Source organism: Fulmarus glacialis, unplaced genomic scaffold, assembly GCF_000690835.1.
Source record: "Fulmarus glacialis isolate BGI_N327 unplaced genomic scaffold, ASM69083v1 scaffold3466, whole genome shotgun sequence".
Classification (NCBI taxonomy): Eukaryota; Metazoa; Chordata; class Aves; order Procellariiformes; family Procellariidae; genus Fulmarus; species Fulmarus glacialis.
Window position 1 is genome coordinate 29,412 of NW_009217343.1, and position 13,725 is coordinate 43,136.

At 45.4% G+C, this 13,725-nt stretch overlaps 1 protein-coding gene across 1 annotated transcript in view; it reads right to left on the reverse strand.

Annotated features, from left to right (window-relative positions):
* Positions 1–234: 234 nt before the first annotated feature.
* The window catches only part of GALNT16 (polypeptide N-acetylgalactosaminyltransferase 16), a 37,620-nt gene continuing 24,129 nt past the window's right edge, over positions 235–13,725 (reverse strand). Inside the window, exons 11-14 of the mRNA XM_009579616.1 lie at positions 10,171–10,254; positions 9,010–9,151; positions 7,508–7,624; positions 235–372 (exon numbers count right to left, since the gene is read on the reverse strand). Coding sequence (XP_009577911.1) covers positions 235–372; positions 7,508–7,624; positions 9,010–9,151; positions 10,171–10,254 — 481 coding nt within the window. The remainder of the gene's footprint in view (positions 373–7,507; positions 7,625–9,009; positions 9,152–10,170; positions 10,255–13,725) is intronic.

Below are 13,725 nucleotides of genomic sequence, written 5' to 3' on the forward strand. Positions count from 1 at the left end.
AAAGGAGAACTTAAGACAACAGATGGGAAGATTTCAACAACTCTCCTCGTCCCTCTCACCCCCAGCTTCTTTGAAAAGCTCAAAAACACCAAGTGCTCAGCTGAAATGGTGGCTTGCAGATGGGCACAATGAAAACATTTAGGGTCAGATATACAAAACCATTCCTCCCTTCCCAATCCCCCTCTGTTCCCAAAGTCTCATGCACAAAGAAACAAGGAGATCTCTGTGCTACCATCATGTTGCTTGTAGCAGCTCCCACTGTTGGCCAGGTACATCTGCTTGGCAAGGGTTGGTCACCACTCTCCCAGTCTGGTTTTCCAGGCAGAGACCGCTGACAAAGTGTTGAATGAAACTGCCTTTCATCTTCCACTTCTGTGAGAAGACAGAGAAGAAACATGCTGTTACTTCCATTTCACCAGGGAACTGTGCCTCCAAGCTGGAGGAGAAAGGTTGAGCACAAACCTCAAGTAAACCCCAACAACTGGGGAGACTGAAAATCTGGGTACGGGCAGCATCTCCAAAGCACTGGTTTCCTGTATTAACAATACCTGGAGCTTGACTTTAGCTGAATTACGGGGCTAGATATCCAGAAGCATCTAGAAGGCAAACTCCATGAAAATCAGCAACTAGTGGCATTTTCAAAAGCATATTATATTAACAATTTCCCTGCCATTCTTTGTCCTGCATCTCTAGGCATCCAGATACCTGTCAAAATCTGAAACCCCTCCATGGTTTCTTTCCAATCCACAGAAAGCAAAGCATTGAAAGCTCTCCCAACATGGAAAGCGATCCATCCACAGAAAGTAAAAATCACACTGCTTGATTAGATCATATGTATCTCTCTTCCATCTTCCCTCATCTCCCTTCTCATCAAATTCAAGATTTTTATCAGCACTGCATTGAAAGCTCTTCATAGCTCCGTACCCTTCTCAGCTGGCTATTCTTTGTAATCTTATCTGTCCTGCCAACATGTCAGTTTATAAGCGTCCATTTGACAGCTTCTCAGTACATATTGCTCTGCTTTCTGCAGTTCTGTCCTCTGGGTCTGCTCCCCTTAGAGCATATCCACAAGGTCCCATATGCAACCCTTTCCTGAAGGTCCCCTTTGGTTGTGCTGCTTTCCAGAAACCAAAACATATGTCCTAACCTTGAATTGCAAGTTCTGCTGGGAAAGGGCTGTACCTTCCATCCCTGCTGGAAAGAACTGCGACCATTGTGGCTGATAGTGAAGACAAAAAAGGTAGAAACGAGCCTGTGGACTTGGGATCTCCCAGGTGAGGCTGTGCCATTTCCCTCCAGTGGGGCACAGCTGAGATCAGCAGGTTATTGGATTGAGTGCTCCAGGCTCCAGGGATTTTCCCATCACTCTCTTCAGTCACACAGATGACCCAGTTAGAATTTGGGTCTGGGTGTTCAGTCAGTAAACAGCTTAGGAATACTATAAGGATGTTTTGGCTAACCCATGAGACTGATGAAGAAAAAGAAACAGCTTGACAGCACTGATGGACCTCAAGGCTGTTGCACAAATGATATGCAAAGGGAATTAAAAAATTCCTCCAATATCCAGACAATGTCAAAACCTACCAACATTTTAATTCTTGGCAAACAGGTTGCCACATGTTGTGTGGTTTAAGACATCCAGTTATGTTCACATATTGCTGGCAGCTCTCCTCCAAATCTGTGTGCTGGTTATGTTTCTTAGAGGGCAGGGCAGTTGCAAAGCCCAGAGTAATCTCTTGCTCCTGTATCACATATTCCTTCAAGACTAAACATCAGAGGCAGGATCACTGCTAGCCCTGACTGACAGGATACCACTAACAGAGAGCTGTTTGTGCAGCAGGAAGAAGCTGGTTTTAATAGGCAAGGAGGCAGAGGAATGTAGTGATGGTGGAGAGGAAAATACAGTGCAGTCTGTGCACTGCAATGCCCTCGTCGGCTGCTGCAACCCAATGCCTACACAGGTCCCAGAGCCATCTGGCTCTCATCTGGCAGAAGTCTCCCTGCAAACAGCTGAGGAAGAGTTAATACTATAAAGCAGCAGCTGTAATGATGGAGTGGAAAGCAGGAGGTCTTCCCCCCTGGAAAGCAGCACGCTGTGCCTAGCTGGTGCGATCTCTGCACAACGGCCTCCCCACCACTGTTTCCCAGGTCACAGACACTTCAGTGAAGAGCCCCTTGACCTTCTCCAAAGCACACCTACTGTGCAAAAGGAAATTCTTCCTTGCCCTCCAGCCTCCCCCTGCCTCTCCATACTTGTGAATTCCCAGCCTCCTCCTTTGCCTTCCTCTGTGCATGTGCTAGAGAACACCTGCCAGCCATCTCTCCCACACACCCCATAGCTCTCCAGAAGCCCCTGCTCTAAAGGAGTATGCTGTTATGAGATTTGAGATGGAAGACAAAGGCAATTACCAAGAGACACTGGTTTTCTTCGCCCCCTTAGCCATTCAGGACAAAACTAGCACCACTGGGAGGCTTGCTCAAGTTATTCCTCCGGATCAGAGACCCGCTGCCGTGTCATCTCTCCATGCTGAGCAGGTACCCACTGAGTGTCTGTAAGGAGAGTCTACAGCAACAGACACAGCAGGACACCAGCAAACACTCACCAGAGCACATTTTCTGCTGCTAACAAACTACAACAAATCAATCAGCTTTTCGGTGAATCACACCACTGGAAAGCCCAGCGTTTCAAGTCACCCCACATCCCTATGTTCAACAGAAAGTGGGGCAAGGATGGGGAACGGGAAGGAGAAACGCTGAAAAGGTGACAGAGTTGAATATAAGGTTCATCTGGGCTGTAAGGAGGTGCCATGCATCGAGCTATTATAAAGCATACTGATAGTAAAAGCCAAAGTAGGGCTCCTCATCTCATGTGGAAGTGGTATTTTCAGAATGATGGATTTTACCCTTTGATAGAAACTGGTCAGAAACTGTGCTTTGCTGCCCTCCGTGAGATACCAGAGCAACTCCCCTGACTTCACCTGAACCTTTCACAAGACCCCCCCCCGCCTGACTGCCAGATCAAGGATTACCAAGGACAGCCCAACACCTAACCCTGTAGGGACACATCATATCTCAGACCCTTGAGGAGGGTGGGCAGTAGGAATGAGTGGAAGCAGGAGACAGGATGCTCGTCTCCCACCGTCAGCCATCTCAGAGCTGGGCAACTTAGTCTAAACTAGTCACCTGGTGACATACTTATGGAGGGGTCCAAGGTACAAGCACCTTCTGGGAGGGCCCAGCTTTCTCCACAGAACACAAGGGGAGCCTTGACAGCTAACTTTTAAATGACAGTGATGATGCCCATCCTTAGGAAAAACAAGCGAACAGAGCAGACACCTCCTGCATATGCAGCCAAACATTACAGGGAGTCCTCTCCTCTCCTACACCCAGACATTATGACTGGCCTGTACTTGGAAGGAAAGCTTTTGGAACATATAAGCATTGCACAATCTGAAAAATTTTGGCTTGAAAATCTTCCTTGGTCTCCCTTTCTTGTGCAGATGGAGATAATGCAGTTTACTGGTCACAGCAGGTTTGGAGCGGAGATGGAAAAATAAGAATCCATGTTTTCTTTGAAATACTGTGTCTTGATCATTTTCCCCAATGTCAACCAAAAATTTCCCCACTCTTTGGTAAAGCTCTCTCCATCTTTATTATCTATCGTTGTAAAGTACTTTGAGGTGACTGGATAGAAGCACTCCATTACTAAGAGAAAAGTCAGAAATAGCCAGTCCTCTTCTACCCAATATGTACAAGAGCTGAAAGTGTTTACACTAGTGTGATTTTTCAGGGTAATCAAAAGTCAGGTGCTTCCAGAACAGACAGGTTTTCACTCCTTCTCTTTTCCGATAGTCTATATAAAGTTGCATTTGTCTGCACTTTGGGTAATATGATACACTGAGAAGCAAGGTGGGAAAAATTTCCCAATCACGTCCAAAGGCACACAGGACTTCAAATACTGTTTATCTCATAAGAAAACTTAGTGTCCTCGTTTTCAGGCTGGGGTCACATTCCTTCAGCACATTCTAATGAAATATGGCTGTTTAATAGGATTTCTCAGCATGCTTCTTGTTCTGTTGGGAAATACTGTGCCAGTGTTTCTCATTTTCATTCTCTTGTTTTAGTGTCTGACTCTCACTTTGCCTTCTATTTGTCCTCACTGTAATACAAATTAAAACACCACTCCCACCGTCATTCAGAGCCAAAACCAAAGCTAAAGGCAATAATTTATTGTGCATTCAACTGAAAAATGCTATTCTCCAAATAACATTATGGATAACATCCATCTGGTTTGAAATCTAGTTCTGATTATGCAGAATAGCTCTTGGCTGGTCTTCTGCTAGCAGTGCCAGCTGTTGCTGTTGAATGATCAACGGGATCATGGTGCCAAATAGATTTTGTTCCTGGTTCCTTTCAACCCAAGGGAGAATAGTCTGACAGAACCAAAAACCATCTAAATTTTGGCCATTGTCTTGTATCCTCCTACCTGCAAAGTTCTAGACTTATTTTGAAGTAATACTCTAGGTACAGTTCATAATACTGTAAGGCCTCCGCTAGAGTATTACATATATGTTAGATGGACTTTGTTAGCACTCAGAAATAACAACAAAATTATCTGCCCTGTGGACATGCTTAATGCACAACAGCTGTGTAGCATGGACACAGATTCAGATGTTTGAAAGCAGAAAGCAACTTTAGGAGCTGTATGGTGCTGTCATAAGGATCTAACCAATCTGCTGCTGGTGACACTAAAAAGTGAAGCCATCACGTGCCCCATCTTTTGTCAGAAATCTTGCTTTTGCATCACTCAGACATAGACATGAAGTCTAGATCCAGAAAAGTCCAAACATGTTCCACCACAGACCTCTGATGACAGTGACACCAGAGATATTCAAAGCTGGGCTTTCATCATGCCACTGTCTCCTCTTAAGATATTGTATGTGTGATGCACGTTGCCCAGGCTCACCCCCTTCCACTCAGACCACCTACTCGGGGTTCTTGCTTGCCACCTCCACCTCTCTGAAGTAGCTCAACTTCCCTTCCTCCACTCCCACTCAGCCCCTGCGACTTTCTGAGAAGCCCACTTGAACTGAGGAGTGGCTACATCCGTGTGTAGTTTGAAAACACTGCTCTCCCCTAGCACCCACACTTTGGGCTGTGAGTACCCATGGGGAGACAGGCAAGTTGTAGGGCAACTGAGGGAGTTTGTTCCCTCCAGCTTTGCTCTTTGATTTCGCACTTTAAAGTTTCTACAGCAGTGGCCATCTCCTTGCAACTCAACCTCCCAAGTATCAGGAGCTGGGCTTGGGTGACATCCTAGGCAGGGGGGTCTGCAAGCTGCCAACCCAGGAAGAAAAAGACTCCCTCTCTGTCTTGGCTCTCTGTTGCCAGAAACATGCCTTGTTAGCCCAGACATACACTCTCAGATGACCCCCATAAAAGTTGTTAGCTTCACTTTCCACTCTAGCTAGGACCTGGCAGAGAAAGAGTCAGTTCCCAAAGTAAGCAGAAAACATTGCATTAGATGCAGGTGGCCCCTCTAGAAAAGAAAAGGAGGAGAGAGAATGGGATGGTTTGCAAAGATGACTGACTTTGAGCTATTTAAAATCCAATGTCAGTATTCACAACAATTACTGTTGTGTTTATGGAAGCAGGGGACCATAACAACATTCCCCAAGAACACAACAAACTTGAGCATTGCAAGTAGAACTGGCTTTATAAGTAGAAATCTGAAATGGGACTTTGGGACTTGCAAAAAACTCACATTTCAGAGCATTTCAACCCAAATTAGGTTAAAAATTCAAATGCACTTCTCCCACCTCATCCCCACCTCACCCCTTCAGCCACAAGGTGGTTTGGAATGGCAGCTGTGATTCAAATCAGTCTCTAATTATTTGAAATGCTTAAACAAAATCCTTGCTTACAGTCAGTTGGCTAAATCATCTGCCAGGTCAAGTCCTTGATTTAAGTGCAGTTTGTTCACATAAGGTAATGGAAAACAACAGCTTACATCCTTCGGGGTGTGTGCATGTCTTTATAATGAGCCTGTATATAATCAACACATCAAGGCTCAATAAATCCTATTCTAGCAGCAGAATGACCCTGCTTGTGTTAGTGTGGATTAATCTCTCTTCTGGCTAATAGGGCTTGCACTCCACCCCCCTTCAGGGTACCCTTGTCCTTCCATGACAGGGGAGGCAGGGAAAGACAGCTGATTTTGGCAGCTGCTAGAGTCCTCTCTGCTGCAAGCGAGGAAAATGCTGCAAGGCACCTAAGGGGAAGCTAAGTGACCTAATTACACAGCAAGGGGGTGACTGATTACCCACAAGAAAAAGGAGCAGGCAAACACAGCCCACCTGGGATATCCTTGCAAGGCTAATCCGAACTCAAGAGTTTTCCCAGTGTATCCACAGTGACAACTCTTCAAGACATTTCTGCATTAACCAACCCTCCAGAGGAAAGTCTACACAGGCTTTCCATAAATGGGCAAGACTGGATTTCAGTGCTTTCTTTCAGGAAGAACTAAATTCAGAGATTTGTATAGCATTAAAAAGTACTAACAAAAGAGGATGCTGCTGAGGACTGATAGCAAGCTGAGCTGTCTCCTACCTTTGGGCTATCAAAACAATAGATGTGTCAGAAAACACAGAGCCAGCATAGCCTTAGATGACAGAAAATGTGTTCTGTCTTGGCGTAGAGGGAAGCACAGGAACTAGGGATGAAACAAGCCCAGTCCACTGTCTGCCAGTGCTGCGTTGTCACCTGTTGTGTTTTGCCCAGTTCTGATAAAAAGGCACATCACATCTCTGTGAGGGCACCCTGACCACTGCAGAGGCCGTCTCTTACCTTGTGCTGTAAGGCAAAATGACTTATGTGTCCTGACAGATCAGGGATGCACATCTTGGAAACAGCATAAGAGTCACAGAGCTGCATTTTGTTGGGAACACTGCATTTTGTTGGGAACACTGCTGCTGTGTATTTTTCCTCAGGGAGCAGTTTGGGTGGAACATACGGTGCTTTATGTCAGTCGGTGTTTCTCAAATGAGTTGCACACACTCGGTTTTAAAGGTCTGTTCACATGTCCAAAGAGCACAAAGAACACAGTTCTCTCGCTTCTAAATAAGTAAACAAATGATAGCACACACTGCCCTTCCTTTGGGTATCTCAAAGCATTTGTTGCTTATCTACCCCTCTCTGATGCTCCACCCATGCCCCAATCCAGCTAAACATAGATGTATCCAAGGAGCGAGGTCAGGGTGCTACTGAGCTGGAGCTAACCACATTGCTGAGGGACACCCACACACTAGCGTGGTCTGTGCTCCCCGCTTTGGTTGCGGGCAATCTCATACATCCGAACTGATGAAACACACCAGAGGGGGAGAGGCAAAAGACGGAAGGGACTTTTGTACACTTTGATAGTACTAGGTTTGCCCCTGCAGGCTGCACTGATGTAGGAACACTGGTATGTGGCAATGGAGGGATTAAAAACAGGTGCACAGTTACCTACCTGTCTGCCGTCTTTTTGATTGCAGGCTTCCAGTGTGATTTGAGAGCCAGTAGAAAAGGAGGTAATGGAAAGACACTTGTCCTGCTGTCTAATTAGAGGGTCACTGAATACCCACTCCTTTGGCATAAGAAAAAGAAAGGTTCCATTAGGATCATAATGATGATCAGGTGAGGGAGAAAGAGTTTTTTCTATCCGGTATTTCAAAAACCTATATCCTTTGTTCAATTCTTACCAAAGGCTTCCTGGGAAGACCATGGCAGCATGGTCTTCACCTGATCAGAAGTTTATGCTCAGGCTTGGTATATCATGACTATTTCAAAGCCTGCAGCTGGCTCCTCTGACCATCTGAGCTGCCTGATTAACCTTGGATCCCATGCAACTCCCTGCTCTGCAGCTTTACAGATTTAGACCTACAAAGCAGGGAGGACCCTGACCCCTGATTTACATGACATGCAACTGCTTTTGCATATTTTACATAGCAGACATGTTCTGTAACAGGTATCTGGGACCTATAGATTGTCAAGTGAAGCAAAACACATGCAAGCATATCCATGGGCTAACATATATCACCGCGCACATAAAGCACAAGCCACTTCATTTTCCTTTCTCTCACTAGATGGATACCCAACCCAATCAACTATTATTATTATACTTTCCCCAAGGAAGAAATACAAAATGCAATAAGTTTCAGAGATTTCAAGCGGTAATGACATGGAACAATGAGTCAGATTAAATGGCATGTTGAACGCTGGCTGCAAACTGGTTTCCAACAGTTAACAGATGTGAATATGTATTTTCTGGCATAAAATATCCTACTGTGACCCTTAACTTTCTCAAGCTGCTTCCCTGCTGCTTTCAGGCATAAAAGAAGAGGCTGAGTGCAGATCCTCAGCTGGTATAAACCAGCACAGCTCCACTGCAGTTAGGAGAGCTGCACCAAATTACTGCAGCTGGGGTCTTGGCTATTTAAACTCTATTTGGGCTTTATACTGAAACGCATCTGTAAAACAGCACAATTCAAGCCATCTGCAACTACAGCTGAATGGGCAGACCAAGGAATGCTTCTGATCCTGGGAAAATCTCTTGCCCATGTGCCAGGGTACTAGCCAAGCACACCCCAGGACCGACATGGGTTGGACGATGAAGCAGAGCACACCCAAGCAACGGTCTGAGTGGGAAGAGCTACATGACTCAAACCCTGGTCACACACACGCCTACTGCACAGACGAGTCACGCCCCTGAGCATTCAAGCGCTACCTGTTGCCTTTGAGTGATGAAAACCTTCCCACTGTATGCCTGACTGCTGGGTCTGTTGAGCCAACAGAGCTCTGAGAGATGGGCACAGCTTCTTTTTCTGCTTACTATTAAAATCATTAACAGGGCCAAATTCTTCCTTCATTCACCTCTGTACAAACCCACCAAGGCCAGAGATGCCTTTTCCATTCACTGGTAATAAAAAGGGCAGAAGCAGGAGCAAAGCACCAAACTGAAGCCTGCCTTACCTGAGTGACAGGTGGATTGTTCACTGTTCCTTTACAGATTCCAATGCCAGCCAACATATTCCCTGTGGTATCCTGTGCCCGAGACTCCAGGCAGTTTCCTCCTTGTTTAATTATTCCTGGAATCAGCTCCTTTTCAGGAACCCTTGAAGTAAAATGACAGGTGCATGGCACTTCAGAAATGTCCAAAGCACACACACATTTAGAAGGGCATAACTGGCCCCTTACTGAAACATAGTCCCCTTTATTTGACAGAAAATGAACAATATCATGCTAGCTATCCACTGGAAATGCCTGGAGGAGGCAAAAGTCAATGGAGAACTTGGTCAGAGGGCTGGTACCCTTTTGTTTCAGAAGGCATAAGGTGCTTTAGGTGCACCCCAAGCGTTTCAGTGTGATGTCTCTTCTGAAAGAGGCTATTGCCAGTAAAAAGCCATACCCACACTGATTTATCCTGCTTCTTCCTCCCCCTTTTCCGGAGTCTTCCCACCAGCGCTAGCACATATTCACTGTCTCATTGGTAGCAATACAGGAAAGATCTGTCAAGGACAGACTACAGCTGGATGTTTTAGCCTCGACCCATGTTAGCTACAGACTTTGCTTGACTGAGATGTAAAGATGTGTTGCCAGGGTGTGTTAGCTAGGAGGTGCTAACAACAGAGCTCTACCCAGGCTACCTGCCAGCAGAGCAATGCCACAGCACTCCTGCGTCCTGACCCAGAGCAGGGAAAGCCACAGGCACAGCTGGCTCTGGCATTCACCGAGGCTTTCTCTGAACCATCCACACCTCTGCACTGAGGCTGTCCAGCTCTACTTGGCTCAGCTACCTCCAGGCAGACCATCCAACGTGCAGAGGGATGTAGTGCTCTGGCACTTGTCTACACCCCGCACCTCTGAAAACACCACTGTTGCACATCTCTGAGGGACAGCTGTATGGGGCAGAGCAGAGGGCTCCCAGAGGCAGGAGCAACAAACCTTTTGCAGAGTTGTTGTGATGATACAAGCCAGGAAATCACAGGAGGTTCCTCACCAAAAAGAAGAGCAGAGGAAAACCTTTTCCAAGCACAAGTCTGTCTTTTGCCCGCTGCCACCAAGTCTCAGTTTCTCTTTGTGACCCACCTCCCAGATCCTTCAGAGATTTCTACAAATGGAGAACTGACTCACTTGAGCTCAGGGTAGACGTTCTCCAGATACCACTGGAAGGATTTACAGTTCAGTTTGCGTCGCTGCTCCACTCGGTCTGCAACACTGGAAACACAGGCAGGTTGTTGAGGATAAGGTAGTGAACAGGAGGGAGGGGAACAATGAAGATCAGACAGGAGGTTTGAGGGAGACTATATGACTTTTCCCCCTTACTCATTCTCCCACCTAGTTGTTGCTGGGTTCAGAGCACTAGCAGTGACCTGAGGTGAAAAGGAGGAGAGAGGCAAGTGGCAGGATATAGAAAAGAAAGACATAAACACCTTCAGAGACCAATTCTTGCACTTCCTTTGGCTCAGAACGATGGCAGCACCCTAGTCCTACAGTGTTAAATAATACATTGCAGAAAAACTACTGTAGGACCATGAAAGCATTTCTGCCTACTGTAGAACCATGAAACTTGCACAACCATCAGCTCCTGAAAAGGCCTAGAAAGTGTTCTTGCTCAGGTATATACAAACAGTTAATCTGTGTGTGCTAGAGGTGAGGGAACACGGCAGCAGCTCCAGGCTCAGGTTGGGTTTCAGACCTAAAGAACATAATTATTTGTTCTTAGGCAGTTTTGGGAAATGGGAGGAGTATAAGGGGAAATTAACTCAGTATCCTGGTAACTGTCTGCTGCAGCAGTCCTCCCACTGCTGATTTGCTTGGCTTTAGCTGGCTGAAGAAGAGGACTTCCCTCAAGCAGTCCTACTGAGCAGTGACACTAGGGACTCTCCTTTTCAAGCTATACTACTACATTTGTCTGTTGGGAAGGACTTTCAGCTGTACCCATGCTCTTTGCCATCCTCAACCCACAGGGGCCACTGAACTGCCCATACCTCAGGAGAATGTACTTAGATCCTATATTCACATCAAAATTGTGGGGAAGGAGGGTCCATTTTAGGCCCAGTTGACAGTGATGGTGTCAGAGGCATTTACATTCTAAAATTTAGATTTAATGCAGGTTCACAGGGCTGTTACTACAGGTCAAGAAATTGTCTGAAATCAAATCCTACAGCTCTGTTCCAGCTCTTATTCAGCCAATGCTGCCAGTAAAGCCACTAGGAAGTCTGTGTGAACAAGAACTGTAGACTTTGGCCCTAAAACACATTAGCAATATATCCATGTCCAATATACAATAGTCCAGTTTCCTTCACAAGCAGCAGGGTTACTTGCTATTTGGCCCCAGCCCAGCTGCTGCAGTCAGCTCAAAGACAGATAAATTAGGTAGGCAAAGCTATTTGTACAAAAATATGTAATGATATGATAATAAAGCATGATGTACAACAAAAAAGTGCGTGTGGGTCAGACCAAACCTGCTTGTCATCAAATAAGCTGGAGATGCATCATTACCCAGTGCATGTAGCTACACATTTGAGATACAACAACATCTGCCAAGTCCTTAAGCTGATACAACAATAGTCACTTGTTCACAGGCAGATATAACCCGCAGATATACTCTCAGATATACACCACTCCTGGGATTTTTTACGTTTATTTGGGAGTTACAGGGGTTTGTTAGCACAGAGAGCAAGCTCTCCCCTCATCCCAGGTTTCGGTGTCCATCACTGATTTCTGGGTCACAAATGTGGTGGTGCATCCCTCCCCCACCCCCTTTCCCTCGGGGCTGCGATACGACCTCAGAACCTTCTGTTAAGCTTTAGCCATTGTGTATGAGTTGGGCGGTTAAGCGTCCCTTGGCCGTACCAAGCACTCTTGCAGGGCTAAGGTGGGGCACAACACTGATCGTACCAGGGATACTAGCTACGTGATCAAGATAGGGAACAGAAACAAGAGATAATTCGTCATCTCTGACGGCTCTGAAGCATTCCCTACCTAGATCATAGCTCAAGTGGAACAATACCATTGTTACTGTGAAACAATACCATAATTACTACCCTGGACCACCTCGGATAGTAGCAAAAATGGAAATTTACTGATGACTAAGGCCAATCATCTTGCAAACCTATAAACAGCGGTACCGAGTGAGACCCTTTGAGCTCTCCTGGACCACAGCGGGCTGCATCCAGAATCTCCGAGTGGGATGCTTCTCAGAGTCCGCAAACTCGAATTTGCGATACTCGGAGGATCACCGAGATTTTGGGCTGAGACGCTCCTCGGGGCATCAAATCTTCACCCACTGGGAAATGCCAAAGCATTTAACGTGAGTATTTCACAGTACTCAAGGGGAATTTTTAACAGGTATACCTTTATAAATTAACTAACTCTAGGCCTTTCATTTAGCTTTGGTACCATATCCATATGCATATATATATATATATGTATTGATTGTTCTAGATCTTTTTGCGCACTTATCAGTACAGCTATAATCTGTAGTTATATATGTACTGATTGATCTAGATCTTTTTGCATGCTTATCCGTACAGTTATAATCTGTAGTTACATATGTATTGATTGATCTAGATCTTTTTGCGCACTTATCTATAGTTACTAACAAGTATAACCTGTAGTTAAGTTGTTTTGATCTTTGTAGTATTTGTAGCAACTTGACTAATTCTTTGTGCAGCTGTCAAATTGATCAATGTTTAAGCATTGTAAGACTCTAAGTTGCTGCTAAAAACCTTAACCCTTTAGTCATAAATCGTTGCCCAGGTCTGAGACTAAGGGTAGATCCAGCTGCACCTAGGCTCTTCTCTGAGAAGGGGTTTAGAAAGCAAAGGGGTCTACTCTGAACCTCGTGACTCAAAGGAGGATTTTCTTATCCCCTTTTTGTATTAGACACAAACCATTGTCGAAGTCTGAGACTAAGATTGGGTCCAGTCGGATCTTTTCTGAATCTCGTGACTCAACAGGAGGATCCCCCCTTACCCTTTTATCCTCAATCTCTGTACAAATCATTCCAACACAGTCCTGTAAACTTAATCCACGTAATAAGTAATAGAGTGAACCTTGCCATCAAATTCTGTTAAGTCACGTTTCTATAAATTTCTATTAAAATCACCCTTTGCCCATACCTTTGCCAGTGATTCTTTACGTGGCCTTAAAACCACCCATTCATGACAACAAAGAACACTTAAGCCCATAACAGCGAATCCTATGTGGCCTGGAGACAGCTTTAGCAAAGGTGCTGTAAGGAGCACAATTCTGCACAGAAGTGGGCTCAGCAGGTATTGGAGACGAGTTACAACCAGACTGTTTCTAAATGAGATGTCTCACCGTTGGCCATGTTCTCTCCTGCCCTACAAACCAGGCAAATCACCCATCCACTCATCAGGAAAGAGGGGAGTGCACCAAGTGCAACCTGCCCCATGTGCCAGCTAGCCGTGCTTGCTCCAGGATTCTGCATCCACACAGGAACTTTGGATCAAGCTCTAGTAACGGCGTAGCTCACTTTCCAGACCAGCTGCATGCTGTGTTAGAAAATATTCTTATCTATCCACTTAAAATGTCCGGCCTTTTAATTTCATTACAGATCCCTTCTATCCGGCCTTTTAATTTCATTACAGATCCCTTTGGCCTTCTGCTAACAAATGATTTATGCAGGGTTACTGGGAGAAAAATAAAGTGAATTAGAAG